Source organism: Petaurus breviceps, unplaced genomic scaffold (assembly GCF_028583685.1).
Source record: "Petaurus breviceps papuanus isolate PSGF00001 unplaced genomic scaffold, PetGlider_PUasm1.0 126, whole genome shotgun sequence".
Classification (NCBI taxonomy): Eukaryota; Metazoa; Chordata; class Mammalia; order Diprotodontia; family Petauridae; genus Petaurus; species Petaurus breviceps.
Genome location: NW_027185655.1, coordinates 14,684,985 through 14,708,508, shown reverse-complemented (window position 1 = coordinate 14,708,508; position 23,524 = coordinate 14,684,985). Strand labels below are relative to the sequence as shown.

Sequence of the window (23,524 nt, the reverse complement as noted above, 5' to 3'; positions counted from 1 at the left end):
GCGCCGTCTCAGCTCCAGCACAATTACATCCGGTTTTGGACGGCAAAGTGAACCGTGAACCGGAAGGGATCGTTGCGAGCTGATTTTTGAGTGAGGGAAGCAAGGTTATTGGGCTCGCCATGGCGGGCCCGCTCGGTTCTATTGCTCTTGGGAGGGAGCAGCTAATAATGCGCTTGGGAAGGGCTTGCATTGGCCTTAATGGCCGCGTGGCTCCGACTGGTAAGCGCCCCTTCTCCTGGCTTTGGGGGTCTCCTTGAACTATCGAGAGCCGCGCCGACGGGGGAAGAGAATCGGCATTCAAGGCTCCGGTACACCTGCGGGCCTGGGCCGACCCTCCCTCATTCACTGGGCTCCGGTTCAGTCCACCAGCATTAAGCGTCAACCCCGTGCCGGGCGAGGCGGCTCGGGGGTGCGGTGCGTGGACAGCGCGGGGCTGGGACGGAGAGAGCCCCAGAGCTTACGGCTGCGTGATCTTAGACGAGTCACAGCCTCAGTCTCCCTGCGCTTCCCCGCCTGCAAAATGGAGATAATAATGATAGAGCGCCCCGCACCTAGTAGGGCCTCCACGCGTGCCCCTTCCTTCCCGCTGCCCCCTCCGTGGGGGCACCCGCGCTCTCTCTGCCCCGGGGGGCATCGGAGCCCCTCCCCCAGCTCGGTATGGGACACCTAGTAGGCGCTTTAGCACTCCTTCCCTTCCCCCCTGGCAGCTCTTTAGTGCCCCAGGAGCGCGCTCCCTGCCCGCCTGCACCTCCCGGCCCCGTGGTGCAGGGAGCTCTCCCCAGGGGGATCCACAGCGGCTTCTCCGTAGGTGATTGGAGGCTGCCCCTGGCCATCCTCGTGTCCCCAGTACTTCACACCTAGTAGGCCCTTCGTGTCGCCCGAGCCAGGAATGGGCTATCAGACAACACAGCCGAGTTGGTCTTTATTTTTCTCTTCACCAGGTGGCCAAGACTTTTCTCTGCCAACATTTGCACGAGAACCTTCATTTGTGCCTCGCTATTCAATAAGCTGGTGTGAATTTAATTCCATCTGGGTCACCTATCCCAGAAGATTCTGCCAATTCCAGTCAGTGAACTGGTGGGGGGAAATTATTCCTGGATTAGGACCTTTTTTGGGGTGCCATTTACACTCCTGCTGAATTTACACTCTTACTTTACTTGGCATATAAGGGCTTTGGTCCAGCCTGCTAAAATAGTTGTAAAACATTTACTACTTTTCCTTATAACCCTCTTTCACTTTTTTTTAAAAGGCATTCAAGGTATAGTTAATTGTAATTGCATTTTGCTGTTTTCTGTTTAGTTACAGTACTTCGGAGAAGTTGTTCCCAGTATAAAGAGGTGGCCACTAATGAAGATATGGTAAGAAACACTGGTGAATTTCAGGTTCCTGTGGCTTTTGTAAATGGGATTGAACTCTCCTACTATTCCTCTGAGTAAACGGCTGTCAGGGAAACTGTTAAAAAAAATCCTTTGTAACAGACTTGTTCTCATATCACGTCATTTCTTAAGCTTTCTTAGAGGTATGAATAAGAATTCTGTGAGAAAATAGCAATGTCGTTTTTTTCTCTAAATGACTGAATGTAAAATTACAGATTATCAAAAACATTTATTGCCGACATTTTCAGTACAATTGGCTTTTTTAGTTTTACTCCAAAGATTTCCTCTTACCCGTGCTTCAGATTCTGATTAAGCACCAAGGTAATATGCTAGGTGCAGGCATTTACTAAGCAAGTTAGTTTGAGAAACTACTTTGATTCGGATTCTGCCCCTGACACTTACCAGCTTTGTAAAATTTTGTGTCACTTAATCCCTTTGGATCTCGGCTTTCTCATTTGTAAACTGGGGACAGTAATACCTGTAGTATCTTGTTTCATAAGGCTCTTATGAAGCTCAGAAGAGATAATGCATGTAAAGTGCTTTGCAGATCTTTTAAGTGCTGTTTAGGTGCTAGCTGTTACACTGAATTATATTTTATTAATAGATTCTTTTTTCCTTCCAAATCTAGCCAGTTCCAATGGAAAACCCCTACAAGGAACCAAACAAAAAATGTATCTTGTGTGGAAAAACTGTAGATTATAAGAATGTACAGGTGAGACTTGAATTTATTACCTGAGATGTTTGAATATGGGATATTGCCACCTGATGGTTGTGAAAGAGAATTTAATACTGTTTAAAATGGGAGCTTAGTGCTGTGAGCCAGAAATGTAAGTTCATGAGGAGGGAGAGAAAAGCCCACTATCCAATGCTGACAAGAAGAACTCTTGGGTCTGCTGGTATAAAGAGCTCCCCCCAAGGAGCTGATATTTACCATAATAGTCATGAATCATTGCATAAACTTATGATCATTATCTTCTGTTTAACAAGACAGAAGTATAAATACATTTTTGTATGCATTTTGGTTCCTTTTCTATGTATACCCTTAACTAACACTACCCTTTTGTGACAAAACATTTGAACAGAACTAGTAGTCACAACATATATACATATTAAACATCTATAATCCCCCCCACCTTTTAACTGAGGAAGTTTGTTTCCTCATAAGTTCTCTAGGTTTCACATTAAAGATAATCACGTAAGAGCCTGGGGAGCGGCCTGACCCAGCTCCATGGCCTTAGCTGGGGGCTCCCTGCCACCAGTGCTGTGTCCTAGGAGCTGCTGCCCAGACTTGCCACCCAGATGGCGACTCTAGCCTCAGCCCCAGACACTCGAACCCTGGTGGCAGATTTTGTGGGTTACAAGCTAAGGCAGAAGGGCTATGCCTGTGGAACTTGCCCAGGAGAGGGCCCTACAACTGAGCCCCTGCACCAGGCCGTGTGAGCTGCTGGAGATGAGTGAGTCCTGCTTCCAACGCACATTTTCTGATCTGGCTGCTCAGTTGCATGGGACTCCTGGCTCAGCCCAGCAGCGTTTTACCCAGGTCTCAGATGAGTTGTTCTAGGGGGGGCCAACTGGGGCTGTCTTGTGGCATTCTTTGTCTTTGGGGTAGCGCTCTGTGTGGAGAGTGTCAACAAAGATGGAGCCACTGGTGGGACAGGTGCAACGCTGGATGGTGACCTACTTAGAGACCCAGCTGGCAGACTGGGTCCGCAGGCGGAATTCACGGCTCTGTACAGGGATGGGGGCTCTGGAGGAGGCAAGGCTCTGTGGGAGGCGAGCTGGGCCTCAGTGCGAACAGTGCAGACAGGGCCTGTGGCACTAGGGGCCCCTGTGACTGTGGGGGCCTTCTTTGCCAGCAAGTGAGAACTTAATCCAGTGTTTGGTCTAGAGTGGCTGTGGGAAGGAAAGAGTAGGATAGAATGGAGAGAACCCCTTGGGAGAGGTGGGATGGATGAATGGGGAAGGGACAGGGATAAAAGGGGATGGAATGGGGGAGGTGGGGAGGGAAATAAGTGAACTCTGTATGTCAGGCAGGAGTTTGGAAGGTTGAGCCAAGGAAATATGGAAGACATCTGGAAAGTCAGTGTAAGACAGGGAGAGTCACAGCAGGGTTGAGGCCTGGGTTGAGTGGATTTTACAGGGCAATACCCATAAATTGAGCAGTATGCAGAATTCACTCTAGAGAATTTGGGATTTGCAACCCTAGGGGGTGGTGGACTTATCCAAGGAGTGCAGTAAAACTATATGAGAGGTGAAGTCTTCATTGGATAGGTAGGATTTGGGGAGAAAGTTGTAGGCTCTTTGGAATGGCTGTGGGTACCCGGGGGTTCTCAGTTTGCAGTGAGAAGTGGGTATGACAAGTGGGGTGCTTGGGTGTGTGTGTGTATGTGTGCACTTGTGAGTTTTGTGTACCTGGGGTGGTGCTGGAATTCCTCCTCAAGGAAAAATAACTTTCCCTAGCAATGAACAGGAGGAGTTAGATCTCCCTTGGTTGCCCCAGTAATGGGGGTAGGGGGTAGGGACACTAGAGACTGAGAATGTTGAGGCTGTTCTGCAGAAAGCAGTAAGCAGGGTTTGGGGGACGAGGGCGATGTGTGCTAGTTGAGATGGCTCAGTTTTGTAGTTGTCCCCGTTTCCCTCATTAGCCCCTTCCCCACGCCTTTAGCACTTGCTGCTGCCCCTTCTGGGGCTCTGGACATAGCAGAGCTAAGGAGCTTTGGGAAGGAAGGACACTTTACTATCTGTCCTGCTTTTCCCACCAGGGTGCAGTGGTGTCTGGAAAGGTTAGCTATTTCTGGGACCTCTCTACCCAAAATTAAACACAATTAAATTGGGGTTAAAATTTCCCTTTTTGAAAGTGTGAGCACAGATGCTAATCTAGAACATAACTCTGTGTACTAAACACTAAGCCTCAGTGAAACTGAGTCTTTATTCCTTGAGAGGGACATTCCCAGCTCTGAACTCAGGGGTGAGGGTAGGGTATACCCATTCCATGTGGTGGGCATTGCTGCTGCTAGATCAAAGGCAGGTGTGTGGGTTCTAGAGTGCACGCCATGATCTAGAAACACTTATATATGCTTTGAAGCCAGGCTGGTTGCATGGGTGTTAATTGTCTGTGTCTCTTAGTGTGAGAATGCTGGATTTCTGTAACCCACAATGGATCCAGAAATAACTCTTTTTTTGAAGGAAGGAGCTCTTCCTGGATGCATGGTCCTGAGCCATACCTTGCTTCTGCACTTTCCAAGGTGCTAAAATTGGTGCTCTTACATGCTGAGTCCAGATACGCTGTGCTCTAGAACCCTGCCTGTGATCCAGAGCACTGACTTGCTCATCTAGAACACAGTTGGCTCTTCTGGGTAGAGACTTTTACTTGGTCCCAGAATGTGGCAGCTTAGTTGTGCTGCTTTAGAATGTGGGACCAGTTTTGGCCTCAGGTGTTTAATCCAAACTTTTGCTTTTGAGAGCTGTGTTCCTTGGAGGAATTTGTAGGGGAAGTGACAGACATTCTGCTGAGACTGTACTGGGTGAGGTGGTATCATGAGTCAGAAAGCACTGAGTCAGTCACAGCTGGTTAGCATGGAGAGAAGGGCAGTTAATACTGACTTAGTGACAAACCCAGCCCAGCTAACAGCTCACAGTTGGAGATTGTGCCCCTCTTTCCCTACAGCGCAGCTCTTCCCCCCCCCCCAACACAGATGCCTAACCTGTGGCCTGTGTTAGCTCTCTTAGGGGTCTTTAATAACAGCGGTACAGGAACCATGGTCAGAAGGACAGAAAACGCACTGCTATGAGGCTCCTGCTCCTGGCTGGAGGCAGGGCTTATTGGTTTAAAGCGGAGAATGCTCAGACTTGGTCTCTGGAAGCATGACTGCATGGGACCCCAGTGGGCAGTTTTGGCCAGACACTCCTGGGGGCAGTGGAAGCCCCTGAGATCTTTCCTTCAGAAAACCAGGGACTTCTCTCTTTGGGGCTATTCAGTTCCTGGGGGTTGTCTTGTAGCCAAGCAGGCTCCCTGTTTTTAAGTCCATTTCATTAAAAGTATGGGGAAACACATTTAATTGCCATTTTCTAAAGGGTAAACTTGGTGAAGAGGCTGAGGGGAGTGTTTCTTGCTCCCAAGAACCCACGGGGCAGGTGGGAAGCTTGGCTTAGGCCATGGAAGGAGTGGAGGTGGGGCAGCTAGGTCCTGAGAGTGCTTATCCCACTCCCCACTTCTGCCAGGACATGCATTATTTTTCTTTTCCAAGTCAGAAAACAAAGCGAGAACAGATTTGGTTAGTTTCGAAGAAAAGAAAAAAGCTCTATAAATAGAAATATGTTTTGATGTATTTTTATTTAATAATTTATAAATACTGGGTTCATTTGACTTTTATTTTTGTGTAATATGTAATGGTCGTATTAAAAAATAAAATACAGAAGTTTAAAGAAGACTGAAAAAAAATGATAGTCATGTAAAAGGAAAACTTTTAAGACTTGGTACTTAAAAGGGGATAAACTTACTTTCTTCCCTGATGATATTATGTATTAAGATATTATGTAATCTAAGCATATTTTTAATTGGACATTTAATTTCACAGGGATATTTAAAAATTTTGGCTCATGCTGTTAATAAATGGGCTTGGCATTTCTTAAAGATATTCATGTCCCCATCAAAAATAATATAAGCATATGATTATATCAGACCTTGTCATTTAGACAAGGACATCTCAGTGAATTCAGAAGTCACCAGGCCCTGAGCTAAAAGTTTCAGTACTAACATTTTTCTGGTTCTGTTGCTATGACACAGCACCTTTGGGTCTGTTTCCCTGTCTTTAAAGTGGGAATGACAATCATACCTATCTGAAAAGATTGTTGTAAGGCAACTTTTTCACCATGTAAATGTGAATTGGTATTACAATACTAAAAAAAACCAAAACACAAAACCCCCCAAAAACTGACTTTGTAAAAGTTACTTATTAACTTTGATTACTACTAATTTTGGTTTTTGTTTTTTAAAAAAATGTCAACAGCTTTTGTCCCAGTTTGTTTCTCCATTCACTGGATGCATTTATGGAAGACACATAACAGGTATTTATTTCTGTTAAAACACATTTGTGAGTATTTTTATGTATTGCTCATTTAAAACCAATGTTTTAAATGAAAATGAGCTAGTATTCTGTTGACTAAATGTTACAGGTGAGGCAGAATGGTTGACTTTTAGGCACTTTAGGCTCCATTAGGTATTTTAGCGTGCAATTCTTCAAAAACATGTTCAAGGATAGGACTTGTTAGGGTATTTTGAAATTAGTTTATCTTTTAAAGCAGTTACTTGTATAATCATCCTGAGAATTTTACATAAGCATTAACTTTTTGTATCTGGAGTGAAATTAATGAAAACATTTTTCTTTGATAGGCTTATGTGGGAAAAAACAGAAGGAGATTACAAAGGCTATTAAGCGGGCTCAGATCATGGGTAAGAGTGAATATTTATTATCCAGTTTTTTCCCATTATATAGTTTACTGTATGTGTTTCTGGATATATTTTGCTTTAATGTGATGCTTTCCAACCAATACCCAAATTCCTCATAACTTTTCTCCTAAGAGCTAAGCAGAACAGCCTGATTGCAACCAAGTGTGTCATTCTGCCCTTTTGTAGTTTGTAATTTTGTCTAGTGATGCTGCTCTGGAGGCTGCCTTTGTACCGTGTGGTTGGTGTGCGTTCTTGTTTGGCTTTCTTCACTGGCTCACTTATGTGAGTCTTGTTATGCCCTCTGAATTCATATCTTATCATTTTTATCGCACAGCGATGCTGCATTGTACTCCTGTATCACAGCTGTTTTAGCATTTGCCCAATTATTGGGCACATTCTCCCCCAGCTTTGGTTATTTTTTTTTTTAAACGATGCTATGAATGTTTTTCTCATAATTTTTCCTTGCTTTCATTAGCCTCCTTGGGATTTTAGTCCCAGGAATAGGATTTCTGGTTCAAAGAAAGTGAAAAATTAAATCACTTTCCTTAAATAATTACAAAAATTCATAAAAACACTTGGACTGTCCAACCAACAGTGAAGTGAAGCATACCTGTTTTCTAACAGGTTTTCATCCAGCACTAAATTTCACTGTTTTCTGCTGGGTTTTATATGAAGTGATAATTCAGTATTTTAATAAAAATTTCCCTCCTTAGTCTTGCGTTGCCTCCTTTGCAAACTATTCTCTCTTCTCTGCCACTAGTCTATTGAGGAATGGCTCTCACTATATGAGCTTTTATTGCATGTTTGATCTTTTTCTAATTTTAGTTTTATTTTTCATTTGTGCAAATTATCTTTTTGTAGGATTTATGCCAGTTACTTACAAGGATCCCGTTTATCTGAAAGATCCCAAAATCTGTAACATCAAATACTGAGAATAAAGCTAGTACCAACAAAATTTGTTTGACAGAGTGTGCTGTCAACTGTGATTCAGCTTTAAGAGCACAGCACAGGCCTGCATGTCAGAACACCTGGCCTGCTTCTGTGTTGTCATTTGGGCCTCAGTTTCCTCATCCGGAAAAGATGGTCTCCATTATCTTCTTTTGAATAATTAACTTTCAGACTTGTGAACTTGTGAACTGAACTCTACCTGACATCACTCAGTTGTTGTAAAGCTGATCGTGGGTTCTTGGTTTTACCAACAGAATTTTAGCCTATGGCCAGGAGAGGGAGGGAGGTGATACGTGTAGTAAATCAAAGATGGGTTGGTTTGTTTTTTAAACCAAGCCCTTTAGAATTTTAACTGAAACATCATTTGTTGGCGCGGCCAGGTAGCATAGCAAGTAAGAGCACCAGCTCCAGTGTCGGGATGACCTGGGGATCGAATCCGGCCTCAGATACTTAGCACCACACCCAGAAATAACTGGCCCTGTAACCTTGAGCAAGTTACTTAATCCCAACTGCTTATTAAAAAAAAAAAAAAGAAAGAAGGACTGAAGAGACAAGTACAATTCATTCTTTCAGCAGCCATTTATTAAGTGCCCTCTCAGTGACAGGTAACCCCCCAAAAGTGCTTGCCATCAAGGAGAAACAATGTGTATGAAGACACAGAAGGTGGACACGAGAATTTCTTGTCCCCCATCTGGTAGCTGATAATAAAAATATTGTCACACTTAAATTTAACAAAGTTTCCAAAATATTTTATATGAAGCAATACTTTAGAAAATCATTGGAACATATCCAATTTGTATTTTAAAACACAGTAAACTCTTTTCTCCGTTGCCCTTTGGTCAGTTGGGACAATCAGAAAAATTGTATGAAAGGTTCAGAAAGTTGGTGACTCTGGATATTCAATATTGTCCTTCAGTTTCTCGGCATCTTCATCTGTGTCTATACTGCTTGTCAGTTCTTCTTCCTGATCGTCGTTTTCATGATCTCTTTTAAGAGACTGATTATGAATCTGTAACAGTCGTGTTTTCTTGAGTGGTCTTTGGTTCTCTACGTTGAGAGATTTATGCTTAACTCCACATCTTGTTTCATCATCTTCTGGAAAATCAGGGCTTTCTAACATTAGAGTTAATTCACTCACCAGATGGAGTTTGTGGTCAGTGTTACAGCAGTTTTTAGAAATCTGCCTGCCTTTCAAACAAACAATACATGAATGAAGAAATCCACAACTTGGGAAAAATGTCCGTAAAGCTTGACAGAGAAGAACATTCTCTTCTGTTTCCAGGTCATGGCTTCTTACTGCTAAATCAAAAAACATGATTTATTATTCAACATTATGTAGAAGTTCAAATTGCCATGGAATGTGAGGGTCTAGGGTAGGGACGGAGAACCTGTGGCCTTTTGACTAGTTCAAGTTTTACAAAATCCTTTTATTAAGGGGATTTGTTCTGTGAAGTTTGGATTCAGTCAAAGGGCCACACCTGAGGACCTAGAGAGCCACATGTGGGCTCAAGGTTGCAGGCTCCCCACCCCAGGGCCTTTCGTGGCTTATTTGACCTAAGAGTCCGATTTCAAAATTTTATCCTATTACAATAATACTTTTACTTAGAATATTTGGCAAGCTTGGCTTACATCTGCCAAAGGTGTCTTCTTTAACCTGAATTGAAGAAAGGGTCCTTTTCATTTAGCAAAACCACCCCGTCCTCTGTGTGACTACATCAATATTGTTAAACTGAGGTTAGGTGAAAGTATGACACCACTGTAAACAGTAGCATGGCATGCTGCTTTAATAACTGGTTATGAAGGGGCGGCTAGGTGGTGCAGTGAATAAAGCACCGGCCTTGGAGTGAGGAAGACCTGAGTTCAAATCTGGCCTCAGACACTTAAAACTAGCTGTGTGACCTTGGGCAAGTCACTTAACCCCAATTGCCCTACCTTCCCCCCTCCAAAAAGCAAAAAGAAACAAACAAAAACAAAAAAACTGGTTATGACAGGCAGCCAAAGCCATCACTTTCTGAGCCTGTTTTCTTTGTAAAATAGGAAGCTGCTTGTGAAATAATAGCTGTGTTGATCTGAAAGCGCTAAGTAAATGGATGATTTATGGATGTCCTCAAATGGCAGCTGTGCAGGAACAAAGTATGATAAGCAGCAGAATATTGACATTTCTTTTTACCTGACACTGTGGTCTCTTCTGATTTCTTCCTTGCTGCAAGTTCTTCTTTCAGTTTATTTATATCCTTGATTAATTTTTCTACTAGTTGCTCACTCTCTAATACTTGAGTGCACATTTCCTACAAAAAAAATTAATTATACAGACGACATTCCAATTCAGAATACCTTAGTAGGCCATACTAATGAAAGGAATTCTACTGGACAGAATAGGGCAACATCACAAATTTTAACCACTTCCTGAACCATAGCACACACTAACTACTGCATTTCTGCAAGTACAATTTTTAAAAAAATCTAACATTGTGAGTAGGGAAGCTTAATATACTCCCCAAAATGACTACCTTGATTTATAGGCTGAAGAATTTATTAAAATAAACTTTCTGAATTTGAAAATTTAAAAAAAAAGTGTATAACATGTATAATAATATAGTTTTTGTTTATAAATTCAATAATATATTTGATTAAAAAAAATTCTACACTGTATTTTTTATAGATAATACCACTAGGCAAAAATCTGAATTTATCTCCAAGAAATCCTATGTACATATCCCATGTACAACAGCTGGCATGATTTCTAAAGCTAGAAACACTCTCTTAAAGTCTTGAGATCAATTACCTTTAATTCTTCTTGTAGAGTAGCATATAGCTCATTTATCTTCTGTACCTCTTTTAAAGTTCCATCTTCATTAAAAAATTCTGACCTGTTAGTGAAAGATGAAATATTTTCTTGTGCATTTATATTTGTCAAAACTTTTGTTTATACTTCATCTGTAAAATGAAGATTTGACAGTAGTGATGTAGGGCCCTTAAACACAGATTCTCTGAGTTGGTATTGAGGAGGCAAAGTACTAATTTTTTTAAGAGAGAAGTAGGAGAGGTGGGATATGTTGTAGGGTCAAAAATTAGATTTTTTTTTTAAGGATGAGATAAATCTGACATGTAGAAGGTGACCCAAGAGAGTGAGTCTTAACTTTTAAAAGTAGGGATGCTCAGTAATGGGACAAGGTCTTGGATAAATGGTGGTAGAAAGAGTTTGATAGGATTATGGAAAATTAGCAGAACTTTTAGAGAAAGATGACCTCATTCTTTCAGACCGAAAGGGAAGGAAACTTTGAAGACCAGAAAGTTCATACTGCATGGCCTTTTATCAATTTGGTAGGTAGTTAGGTCCCTTGGAAGGAAAAAGGGATGAAGGCATTGTTGAGACAGAAAGGAAAAGGTTTGACAGCCACTTGGGGAAGTATGGAATTCCCAGAGCACAAGTATGACCATGTCAAGTCCTTGATCAGGAAGCTCCAGTCATAAGCTATGTCCCCCAGCAAGGCCCCATGTCCAACTTTGAAGACCATCAGGCTCTTCACTCTTTTCAAATACCTTGTGTATACTGTATGTATAATTTGTATTTCTTCATCTATGTATATGTTACTTTTCCACAGAGAGAAGGTAAGCTCCAAGGATGGTTTCACTGTATGCCCAGCACAGGGCCTGACCCAAAGAAGAATATTTAATTATGCTTAATGACCTACTGATCTGATAGGCAATGAAAGAGGAAAAATAGGATTACCTAGAAGCCATGAAGACTTGATGAAAGTGAGATATAGGGGTGGGTGGTGCAGTGAATAGAGTACTAGCCCTGAAGTCAGGAGGACCAGAGTTCAAATCTAGCCTCAGACACTTAACACTTACTAGCCGTGTAACTTTAACCAAGTCATTTAACCCCAACTGCCCCTCTCCAAAAAGCAAAAAAAAAAAGTGATAGAACATATATTTGTAGTAAGACTTTATTCTTAATCATCCTTCATAGCTGTTTTAGCTTTAAAATTAATTGAAGTCCTATCCTTTTTAAATGATCCAATTTTATTTTATTTTTTAAAGAAAATGAATATATTTGAAATGGGTAAGGTGAAGAATTTGTGGCTGAGGGGCCATCTTACCTATGTGCATGGACTGTTCGGCCAAAGGCAGTGGATGTACAAGAACTCAACACAGTCTTATATCCCTGTAGCTCTGACATGCCTAAGTTGGTCACCACTAAAGGCACTTTCTGGAAAACTCTAAAAAAATATGAATTTATCAATAACTGGCCATGTAACCTTGAGCAAGTTACTTAACCCCAATTGCTTTTTAAAAAAATGAAGTTTATTTATAGCAAAGTTAAAAATTAGCAGTGACATCCTATTATCTTTATTTTCCATTCATAACAGACTACCCTACACAAACAAGGTAGACAGGTATCCTCTATCATTTGTCCAAAAAAATTACTCCAATAAAACTGATCCAATTTATAAGCAATTACATTTAACTAAAACAGTACTGTCAGTTATTTAGAATATAAAAAACACTTGGTTACTTTATATATATATATATATATATATATATATATATATAGTTTGCCTAAAATGGAATATAGCTATAATTAGGCATAACCAATATTTGGCTTAAGCTATTTTCCATTAGTTAAAAAAAAAAAAGCTATCAAGTCAGTATATTTTTTTTACAAGAATCTAGATGTGATGTGGAAAGGATAGCTGTAGAACATGAGGTAGTATCACTAAAGGAAGGAGAAATTTGTGATTTTCCTCCCAGTGGTACAGGGATCACTATGTGACTCTATGTTCAAGAAAATCCAGATACAATGCAGAAAGGCCAATTTCCCATAAACCCATGCATTAAGATGTTGTTACATCAACTTACACATTTGTATAAAATATTTAAGAACTAAACACTGAAAAATCACAGCAGATAGTATATCCTGAACTTGACTAGCTGGTCCAAATACATGCAATACTTACCCTTCCTGAGGTCTATGTAATGCATGATCCAACCTATGAGTGGAGCAGCTCTCTGTAGTTATGCTTGGTGTTAGTAACAGAAAAACAAGTCCCTGATTTGAAAGATGTTTTTGTAAATTCTTGTGAAGAATCCTCTCTCGAAATGTCATTACTTGGTCTGAATTACGTCTGAATTTGTACCATCCAATAACATTCTAAGGGGAGAAAATAAAATGTTTGTACTAAAGCTGTACTTCCACAATGAGACAAAATAATAAAACATTCAATAAGTGATCAACATTTAGAAAACTCTTAACAAGCTTAAGGATTTACATATATGCATTTTGTACATTCCAAAAATTTAAATACTGCTTTGTACTTACAATATTCTTGTGCATTCCTTAGAGTTTACTAAAAAAATTTTAAGAGAGAAAAGAAGTCCTAAAAAGAAAGTTTAAGAGAACTTTCCTATTTCTGTCCTAAAACCCGAACCTTTCATTAATGACATCATTTTTAAAAGATGAGATTAATGCAACAGAGTTAAAAGATAAATTCTCTGACTAAAACAAACCAGTGAACCAAAAATGTTTACTCATGTAGAGTTAATAAAAGAGGCTTTGTCCTGATCAGACCAAAAACTTAGTACTCTGTTCAGTTCTAGGACCACGTTTCAGGAATGGTCATTGATAAGCTGAAGGGTACCCAGAGTAGGGCAACCATTTTGATGAAAGGTCTCAAATTCATGCCATATAAGGATTATTTGAGGGAACCTGGGATGTTTATCCAGAAGAAGGTAATAAGATTTAGCATGGACAGTCATCTTCTTCAGGTACTTTAAAAGCTGACCTCTGGAGAAAGGATCAGACTTGTTCTGTCTGGGCTCAAAGAGTAGAACTGTGGGCAAGGAGTGCAAGCTGATTGAAAAAAAAACTTCCTAAGGTTAGAGCTTTCCAAAAGCATAATGAGTATCCTTGGGAGGTTAGGGTAGTTAGGGGCAAGTGAGATTTCCCTCACTTAAAGTAGTTTATGCACAATCTTGCTAAGTACTTAATGACATCTTTCAGAGGCTACCTAGTCCAAGCCTCTCCTTCTGTAGATGAGGAAACAGGCCCAGGGAAGGGAAGTGAAGTGACTTGCCCAGGGTCAGCAGCTCAGAGGAAGGGTTTGAGCCAGGTCCTCTGGCTGTGGAGTCAGTGTTCTTGCCACTAAAGGAGGAACCCCTCTTCAGGTGAAGAATGCCCTTTTGAGTTCTAGCCTAACTCTCAGATCTGTAAAGCACTTCAGAGTTTGCTCTTCTCATAAAAACCCTTTTAGGTACAATATCTTATCTCCACTTGACAGATAAGGAAACTTGGCTGAGAAAAGCCCATGGACTTGCCTATAGCCCTCCAGGTCCTACACTGACTGGGGCCTTTCAGCTCTTTTTCCTCATCTACTTTGGAGGATAATATGAAAATTAAAAGCCATATGTGCAAAGTAAACGTGACTATTACTCTTGTTGGAAGCCAAAAAAGTAGAAAATTAAAGGAGGTAAATAAGTTCTAATACCTTTTTGTAGTATGGGATGACTTTCTTCAGCTCCTGCTCATTTACTTCACCTATTGAGTTATAAAAGCTAAAAAGAGGCAGATGAAAACACAATTCAGTTGAGATCCCTTTATAAAGAATTCCCTCAATCCCAGTATCATATCGCAATTAGTCCTAACTGAAGCACCCCAATTCAAAGCAACAGGAATCTATGTGCCAGCAAAGTCAACAGGAAACACCATCTGCCTTGACATTCTACTGGACCCTACCTCACCTCATGAGTCTGACAAATAATCCCTAAAATACACACAAAGCCATCTTCCAAAAGTTTTCAAATAAAGTTACTTAATTCCTGGTCTACTAATTGTAATTGTTTTCTTTAAAAGCGCTTATCAAGAAAATGCTTTATTTTATAAGTTATTATTGATAACTTTGTTTTATCATGTTCCCTGTATTTCCCCTGCTATCACCCAACAAATCATCCCTGGCAACCGAATATAAAAAGGGGGGTGGGGACCCAATTCAACAAAACTAACACATCAACTGAATCTGACAGTATATGCAGTATTTCATACCCATAGTCCACCACTTCTGCAGGGAAGATCAAAGCCCTCTATGACCTCACCTCAAGCCCACTTCTCCAGTCTCCTTTTACCTTAACACAGCACCAAAAGCCCCAGCCCCCCACCCCCACCTCTTTGATCCAACAGCTCTGGTCTCCTTGCCATGAACAAAACACTCCCCCTCTCAACTGCAGGCATTTTTCTTTGGCTACCTTTCCATGCTGGAATGTTCTCCCTCCTGGCTTCTTCCAAGTCCTAGCTAGAGTCCCATCTTCTACAGGAACCTAGAGCCTCCCCTCTGTTAATTACTTCCAATTTATTCAGTGTATGTCTTTGTAAACTGGTATCTGCATGTTATCTCCCCCATTAGACTTTGAGCTCTTTGGGCGCAGAGACTTTTTCCTTTCTTTGTATCCCTAGCAGTTAGGACAGTGCCCAGCAATTAATAAATGTTTATTGACTAATATCCTTTTGGATGTTATATTAGAAATAAAAGAAAATGTACAAGTAATTTCATTCTAAATTTTACTTACCCAGCACATACAATAAAGTATGTGCGACATAAACAGAACTTGTCTATTAGAAGTACACATTACCCTCAACATATGTCAGATGGTAAACCTATACAGAACTGAAACAGCTGAACTGACTGAAGGGAAACTTCACACAGTTAAGGTCTCCAAACTCTCCTCAAGCTGGGCCAACTGATCACTGTCTCAATTACTCATAGCAAAAATCTGTAGAGAAAAATATGGCTGAATGTGACAGGGCAGAGGAGAAAGGCAAAGTGCTCCCCAAAGATTCGAGGTCAGAAACAGGCAACACAAAAACTGTTGGAAAAAGCGTTCTGACCCATCATCTACCGGGTTCACACCAATTTAAAAAATAAAAATCTGAAATCAAAGATGGCTGTGCTCTCTGCCGAAAAGGAAGTTAAAGTCCCTACTTCAAATCTATGGCTGCCTTGTTATGGCAACTCTGTTAGAAAATAAGAGGTAAAAGGTGAGCAACCATCCAAGAAAGTCTGGTGGGTGAGCAATAGGACTGGTCAGTACAGAGGGTAGAAGAGTAGCTGAATTAGGGAACTGAATGGGGAAATTAGCAGGTGGTTGGAGTGAGTCAAAAGGGAAAACGTAAATAAGGAACCTGAGCAAGGTGAATGAGTAAATGAGCAACTTTCAAGCTATTAGAAAAAGCCTTTTAATTATAAGATAAAGTCTAAGCTTCTTGAGGGCAGGAACTTTCACTATTTTATCTTTATATCCTCAGTGCAATGCTTTTAATAAATTATTCCTTGCTTGCCTGACATAACCCAAGCACAAACTACTGGTCAGAACTTCTCACATATGGTGGCACTTACCTGAAAAGCTGATAGCATGGAATGTACCTTTGTATGTCTGAAAGGAAAAGATGATTATTTTTATATTATTCGAACTGAAACTCTTACCACTGCAGTAGTGATTACAAATGCCTTCCCAAAGGCATCATCTTAGCCTGCTATATCTTTACTGAATTTCAGGAGGTTCTTTCTCTAACTTCATATTTTGGTAAAGGAGCTATCAGCATTAGTAAAGTCTTTTATATATTCTCTATACCTACATTCCATAGTTTAATATATATTAAATTCCACTGCACATGGTGCTGCTTAGGAACTATTTTTTTAAATAATTATAATTAATAAATTCTGAGGAATAGATTATATACCTTGTAATTTAGGTGTATTGATACCTGGCAAAGTACACAGTATTGCTTTCAATATCAAGAAAACCTAGTTTCAGGTCCCACCTAGACACATTTTGCCCATGTCATTCTTGGCACCTCACTGAACCTCTCAATGGCCCAGAATAAGCCTCTAAAACTCTTAAGTTGCCAACTCATCAGGGACTTAAATTGGTAGAAAGAATTCCTCAAGGGGAAAGTACCCCTAAATTTGCCAAATCACTAGTCTTAGGAGCACCCCCCCCCAAAAAAAAAGATGCATTAATTCTTTTTATTAAAGCAGAGGTTAACTATTTGAGCTGAAAAAAAAAAAAACCCAACAGATATGTAAAAGCTAAGCTACCTCATTCCTATGTCAAAAGCCAAATCAAGTCTAAGGAAAGGAGACAATTATATGTGTGATCATTTCCTCATACATACATTTATGCACCTGGGTGTAGTCCCAAATCTGTCATTTAATAGGTGTGTAAGAATGACTTCTAAAAAAATGTGAATATTTGTGGGCTTTGTAAATAAATCCTTAAGTACTATGTAAATGATGATTATTTTTATTCACTATTAAACATGCAATAAGAACCTTCCATGTGCAATTCACTTTTAGGTAGGCATGAGCAGAAGTATAAAAACAAGCCACAATAATCTATGCCCTCATGTTCTCCCCCTGACTTCCATCTGTGATCCTCAACCAAGTTTAAGTGCAAACACATGGTCATAGCTATTCCAATTAGTCCAGCTGATGACGGCCTGTACGACAATGAGGTACAGATGAGGAAAGCAGCCGTCACCATAATTTACAAAGGATATGGAAAGTAAGCCATTCTTGGACACTTGAAAAATGTTCAATTTGTTTTGTCATAATAAAATAGTTTAAAAACCATTAGATCAAACCCCCAAGCATTGTACTAAGTATAAATGAATTTTTAATGAAATAGAGCCCTATCAAGCTTTCATGAAGAAAAGACCAGAATTGAGTACAAATTCTGAATTACAAACAGAAGAATCAAGAAAAACAGGAAAAGGTACAAGAGAATAATATATTATAAGATATTAAATAAGGACAAAGTGTTAACAGCTTAACAGGGAGATGATGTTTCCCCTCATAACTCTAATATCAGGAATCTAGAAGATGTCAATAAGAAAGATTGGTAGAAGTTTTGATATGATCTAAAAGAGACAAAAAGGAGAGTAAAAGGAATACACTGGAGGTAAGGGGGAAGAATGGGAGAGAAAGGATGAGGGAAAGTATATCATATAATCAAGATGCACAATTAGAAGACTATACAAACAAGGAAGAATGGGGGGGAGACAGACAACACGTGAACCTCATTTTCATCAGAATTGCTCAAATGAGGGAAGAATACACAGTTTCAACAGTGCAACAGGAGAGGAAAGGGAAAGGAGAATAAAAGAGAAGACAGACTGAAAGAGATTAAAAAACAACTAACCATAGAGGGTGGACCGTGAGGAGGGGGCCCAAAAGGAAAGAAAGCAATCTGTGACTGCATTCTTTGAGAGGGAAAGAGAAGCAGACTGCAGCGCCTACAGTACTGGTGCTGACCGCATACTTTACATAAAGAGAAAATAGAAAACAAAGAAAGAGAAAAATACATAATAACCAATGAATGTGAATGGGGTAAACTCACCCATAAAACAGAAGATAACATTATGGATTAGAAAGCAAAATCCAACAATATGTTTACAAAAAACACACTTGAAAAAGTGTGTTGAAAACACTAAAACTAAGAGCTAGCATCACATGTAATGTGAATAAACTAGAGTCTTTTCTTATAAGATGAAGAATAAATCAAGGAGGATCCTCCGTTTGATATGATACTAGAAATGCTAGCTGCAGCAATAAGGAAGGGAGAAGAAAGTTGGAGAGTAAAAAAAGCAAACAAAATGATTGTTTTTTGCATATCATATGATGGTTTACTTAGAGAACAGTAGGGATTCAACTAGGAAATTAATTGAAACCATTAATAACTTCAGCAAGGTTACAGAATATAAAATAAACTCATATTAATCATTAGCATTTTTATGTTACCAATAAAGCCCAGCAGGAAGAGTATGAAAAAGAAATTTCTTTTAAATTAACTACAGAATGTATATAATGCATTCCGTAATTCTTACTGTTCACTTTTACTTAATTTTTTCCCACTTTAGCAAAGCTCTACCTAATACTTTTAAATAAAGAATAAGGAGTGCATTAATTTTATTTTCAATCTCCATTAAAAACTTATTTTAAAAACATTTTAAAAGAGCATTTATCTTGATTACTTTCAGGTCTGCACATAGATAATACATGGTATACTCACCAATTGTATAAACAACTTCAACATCATTCATTTGAGAGTCTGTAATGCTGTTCTTGGCTTCACCTTTCACTTCTCCAAGAAGAAAACCTTCCTATGGGGTACAAAAAAGAAGCAATATGTGAATATGCTAGGTACTAAAGAGGATACAAAAGAACACTTCACTCAGCCTATCTGAGAAGGCAGGAATGAATCAAGTAACAGGAAAAGACAATATGTCAAAATCAATGGTACAGGTATAAAAACTGTGATAAGGCGAAATCAACATGAACTGTATTACTGGGAATTATCCATCTCTTGCCCCCCTATCCATGGGGATGGTCCAAAATGATGTCCTTAGCCTTTTCCTTTATTCATCAGCTCCCAAAGGTTCAAGTATCATTTTTATACAGATGATTCATGAATAGATACATATCCAGCCTAATCTTTCTCTCAAATTGTTGTCCCACATCACCAACTGCTTTCCTGGGCTTCTCAGGCAACTGGAGCACAATATACCCAAAACAAACCTCATTATCTTCCCCTCTGACCTATCCTTTCTCCAAACCTTCCTATTCCCATTGAAGATACCACCAATCTTCCTGTCGGCCAAGCTTGAAACTTGGGAATCATCAATGACCCCTTAAATCTCTAATCCAGTGCCCAATCTTTTCAGTCCTATCTCAACATCTTTCCTATTCACACCCTTTTTTCCCCTCACTTAGTCTTCATCCTTTCATAACCTAATCAGCCTCTTCCCTGCTTTCCTTAGTTGCTTTTATTCTAACTCATTTCCCACAGCTGCCAAAATAATCTTCCCAAATCACAAGTCTAATTATGTTACTCCTTGCTCAAAAATCTCCAGTGGTTTTCAAAATACCAACTCACCCTGGCATTTAAAACCCTTTAGTCTGGCTCCAGCCTAACTTTGCAGATTTATGTCACACATATTTACACAACAACCTAAATGGCCTACTCTAAGTTCCCTGAACATAATGTCCCATCTCTCACCTGCATGCCTGTGAGCAAGCTGTTTTCTATGCCTTTTAGAAGGCTTAGCTTCCTTTCATACTTAGCCAAGGGACCATTTTCCTTATGAACTCTTCCCTAATTCCTCTAGTTAAAATTCCTTCCTCAAATTACATTGTTATTTATTTCTGTTTACATGTTGTACCCCACTAGAATATAAGTTCTTTGAAGGTAGGGCTTTTTTGTTGTCTGTAACTATCCAGTACTTGTGAACACAGTAAGCTTTTACTGTTTATTGAATGAAGTAGGACCATAATCCCAACCCTGAAGGTAGGACTTAACTAGCATTTACCACTGCATCAAAAGATATGCCCACCATGTGCCAGGCATTATGCTAAGTGCTGAGGTTATAAAGAAAAATAAAAAACAATCTTGTTTTCAAGGAGTTGACAGTCTAATGCAGAAAAGGACGTTCTTGGTAAGAGAAATTGTATGTGTTAAGGTTTGGAATCAGGAAAGCAAGTCAGGTTTAGAAGACAGTGAGATACCTAGTCTGGTTAAAGGTGAGAGTTAATAGCACACAGGAAGGGTGAGCTTCAAATATGGAGAGACCTGAATTCTGAAAGCAATTGGAATTTTATTCTCTGCATAATGAGGATTCACAGGATTCAGATTACTGAGGCATATTAATCAACAAGCATCTATGCCATGCTAGGCATGTGGTTTAAAACAAACTAACTCTGTCCATGCCCTTGAAGAACAAATAAAAGGTAAATAAAATTAGGGCATTGGAGGAGGGAGGAACTAGCGGCTGAGAGGTTAAGAAAGGTCTCACACAGGAGGTGTGATTGAGCTGAGCTTTGAAGAAGAACACTAGGGATTCTGAGAGGCAGGTACAGAAGGAAACGGGACAGCTGATAGAAAGGCATGAGAAGTTAGGAGGCAGAATGTTTACAGGAACAGCAAGGAGGGCAGTTTGGCTGGAAAATAGGTTGCATGAAAGGGAGTAATGTGTAATAAATCTGAAAAGGAGGGCAGGAGCACATCAAATGAAGAGTTTTACTGCACATGTCAAACTGAGAAGTTTGTTTTTGATTCTAAATTCCACTGGAAATTTTTGAGCATAAATTTGTCAGGGTCACATCTATCCTGGATGAATTAGGGATGGGGAAAGCCCTGGGCCAGGAAGACCAATCAGAAGGCTACTGTTCTATAAGTAGTTTAGCAAAAATATATTTAGGTCCTAAACCATCTGGCAGGAGGGGGAAGGTTCACTGAAAACAATTTTTTTTGGATATCTTTTATTTTAAAATCAGTCATTTCTAACCAAAGCCCTTCTCACCCACCTCCCTGGAAAGCTTTCCCTAATAACAAAGTTACAGGCAACTGATTTGGCAACCATACCAGACTGCATATGCAACATTACAAAACCCATAGTCCTCCACCTCTTCAATGGAAAGAATCTCCTCTCCTGGGCCAATTACCATTGGTCATTATAATGAGGTGTATGAATACTGATTCTACATCCACATCATTTCTCACAAGACCTGGCATATGATCAGATTTTTGAAGTAAGGAAGAATAAATAGTAAAGAATGGGAGGATGACAGGATTAAGTCATTGTTTTAGGAGATTAATCTATCCCACTAAAAAAAAAACGGAAGAGATAGTGAGATATGAAGAGGTATTGTGTGAAGGTAAGGATGCCTATGGAAGCCAATTATTTTAAATGCCTTACAAGTTTTTTCACACCAGCACCTTTTTTTTTTTTTTTAATCAGGAAGGTATGAATACTTCTGGAAATTTAAAATAAATATACATGTAGGTCTGTAATCTCACCTGTATAAAAGGCCTGGTGTTTTATAACCCTGTTAAATTGCTTAGTTTTATTTTTTAAAGACTTCTGATAAAGGATTTTTCCCCTTCATTTCACAACACCCAAAAAGAGAAAAAGAAAAATGGTACTTTTATAAATCAAGTTGTGGCGGCCGAGAAAGATTCAATATGCCTAACTTTCAGTCTCAGGTATTCTGGGCTGCTTCCAAGAGTAATCACCTGTTAGGTAAAGACAACGAAAATGATAGAGTGGAAAAACTTTTGAAAGACCATGGAAAGGGTTAAGCAGAGCCAAAGATCAAAGGGTAAGAGGTGGTTTGTCCTTCAGGAAGGTGAAGCCAAGATTTGCAAGTGAATTAGATCTGGGGGAGGGAGGGCTTGGCCAAGCCTCCCTTTCTCCTCCAGAGCCACGCGGGTCCAGAGTGGGTAAGACGGGCGGCTCTCCGAGCCCGAATCACCACGGATGATCCATCTGGGTGACGACAAATGGGAGAAGGGCTGCACGGAAGCGGGCGGACGCAGCCCCGGGGAGCCGGGAGCCCCAGTTTGGAACCCGGGCCCGAGTCCCACGCGGCCGAAAATCTGGCTCTGCATGGAGCCCGGGAGACAGAAATAAGGGGGTGCGCGAATCCCGCACCCCCGGACTGGGCGCGCCGCAACATGCCGGCAGAGTCCGAGAAGCCCGAAGATTTCCATGAACCGAGGCGGAGCCAGCCCGCAGAACCAGCCCGGAGGGGCGGCGTCCGCGCGGCTGAGAGGCCAGGCGGGGTGCTACCCGGCTTGGGAGCCTTAGTAAGGTGGTAACACGGCCACGCGTCCGACAGAGGCCGCAGGCCGCAACGCCAGCAGCACCCCAGGGGGCCCGGGTCGGGGTACAGCCGCCCGGCCCACGCTGCCCCTCCCCCCCCGTCTTTGACGTCACCGAGGCTCGGGCGGGTGGGGGGAGGGGAGGGCCCGGCGGCCATCGCCGCGGCTCCTGTGGGGGGAGAGGGGGGCGGAGGCGAGACGGCCCGGGAGCCCCTCGCCCGCTGGCTCCCCGGCCCTGACCTCTCGTGGCCTCACCGTGTCGGCGTTGGAGTTCAGGTGCTGGAAAGCGAGGGAGGCGAACACACACCCCGAGATCATCGCCGACGTCCTCTCACCCTCCATGCTGTCGTTGGGGCCCTGGCCTCGGGCGTCCGGGCACTCCGGACGCGCGCGCGCGCGCTTCCTCCTCCGCCCGCCGCCTCCGGGGCTTCCGGGCGCTGGCCGAGTGCGCGGAGCGGGAGCGCGCCTAGAGCGCCCTCTGCCGGCTCCGGCGGCCCCCCGCAGCGAGGGCCCAGCCCTCCCCGACCGGCCGGGGGCGTGCACGGGGTGGCTCCTCGGCATCCCGGCTTTGTAGACCAGTGCCCCGGCCCAGGGAACCCACGCAAAAAGGCCCCTGCGAGGGTCGCCCACGTGCCCACGGCTGAGCAGAGCCCCTCCGCCAGCACCAACGCCGGCCGCGGGCCGCGGGCCGCGAGCCACGCCCCCCGGCTGCTGCCCCGGCGGGCCGCAGGAGCCACGCGTGGCGTGGGGGCTGCACCCGCCGCCCTCGAGAGAGAAGCAGGACCTCTGCCAACCTGGGCGCGGGTCAGCCAGCGCCTTCTCGTTCCTTTCGTGCTTTAGAAGAGTTGGTGTCAATTGCAACAAAGTGGCTTTTGTTTTTGCAACAAAGCAACAAACGAGGTTGCTTTTGTTCCGATGATGCTGATACAGTGCTGGGAAGAAAGTCTGGAGTAGCTGCGAAGGTGTTAAATGATGTGTGCCTAAGATCATCGTTTGGAACTTTAAGTCATCACTTGCAGTTATCACTTGATAACGCATTATCTGAAGTAAAACAGGTTTAAGGTATTTCTAGATAAAATGTATCCCATTTATTGCTGAT

The 23,524-nt window shown here is 41.6% G+C and overlaps 2 protein-coding genes and 1 pseudogene across 4 annotated transcripts; 2 read left to right on the top strand and 1 right to left on the bottom strand.

Moving 5' to 3' along the window:
* The first annotated feature begins 28 nt into the window (after nt 1-28).
* On the top strand, nt 29-18,897 carry MRPS18C (mitochondrial ribosomal protein S18C). 2 transcript variants are annotated; one of them, XM_069093235.1, is made up of 6 exons: nt 29-219; nt 1,300-1,358; nt 2,005-2,088; nt 6,386-6,443; nt 6,769-6,828; nt 18,806-18,897. In XM_069093235.1, the coding sequence occupies exons 1-6, from the start codon at nt 120-122 to the stop codon at nt 18,880-18,882; spliced, it is 438 nt and encodes a 145-aa protein (XP_068949336.1). In that variant the 5' UTR covers nt 29-119; the 3' UTR covers nt 18,883-18,897. The 2 variants fall into 2 exon arrangements, with proteins under 2 accessions (XP_068949336.1, XP_068949344.1); XM_069093243.1 differs by lacking the exon at nt 18,806-18,897 and adding an exon at nt 7,687-7,780 and having other exon boundaries at nt 30-219.
* LOC138165082 (bcl-2-like protein 2 pseudogene) lies at nt 2,101-6,377 on the top strand (annotated as a pseudogene).
* On the bottom strand, nt 8,338-22,865 carry ABRAXAS1 (abraxas 1, BRCA1 A complex subunit). 2 transcript variants are annotated; one of them, XM_069093210.1, is made up of 9 exons: nt 22,681-22,865; nt 18,838-18,928; nt 16,164-16,200; nt 14,262-14,328; nt 12,735-12,928; nt 11,877-11,996; nt 10,559-10,643; nt 9,944-10,061; nt 8,338-9,069 (listed from the first exon to the last, which is right to left on the bottom strand). In XM_069093210.1, the coding sequence occupies exons 1-9, from the start codon at nt 22,765-22,767 to the stop codon at nt 8,648-8,650; spliced, it is 1,221 nt and encodes a 406-aa protein (XP_068949311.1). In that variant the 5' UTR covers nt 22,768-22,865; the 3' UTR covers nt 8,338-8,647. The 2 variants fall into 2 exon arrangements, with proteins under 2 accessions (XP_068949311.1, XP_068949302.1); XM_069093201.1 differs by having other exon boundaries at nt 8,338-9,072; nt 22,681-22,863.
* Nucleotides 22,866-23,524: the final 659 nt, after the last annotated feature.

What these genes read in the sequence shown, in the direction of transcription:
- MRPS18C (XM_069093235.1), top strand. Translation starts at nt 120, where the DNA reads ATGGCGGGCCCGCTCGGTTCTATTGCTCTTGGGAGGGAGCAGCTAATA. An exon ending in TGGCCGCGTGGCTCCGACTG is followed by an intron (nt 220 to 1,299) that starts GTAAGCGCCCCT and finishes TTTTCTGTTTAG; the next exon opens with TTACAGTACTTCGGAGAAGT. An exon ending in TTATGGAAGACACATAACAG is followed by an intron (nt 6,444 to 6,768) that starts GTATTTATTTCT and finishes TTTCTTTGATAG; the next exon opens with GCTTATGTGGGAAAAAACAG.
- ABRAXAS1 (XM_069093201.1), bottom strand. Translation starts at nt 22,767, where the DNA reads ATGGAGGGTGAGAGGACGTCGGCGATGATCTCGGGGTGTGTGTTCGCC. An exon ending in CGAACAGTCCATGCACATAG is followed by an intron (nt 10,644 to 11,876) that starts GTAAGATGGCCC and finishes TTTCACTAACAG; the next exon opens with GTCAGAATTTTTTAATGAAG. An exon ending in AGAAGAGACCACAGTGTCAG is followed by an intron (nt 9,073 to 9,943) that starts GTAAAAAGAAAT and finishes TTTTTGATTTAG; the next exon opens with CAGTAAGAAGCCATGACCTG.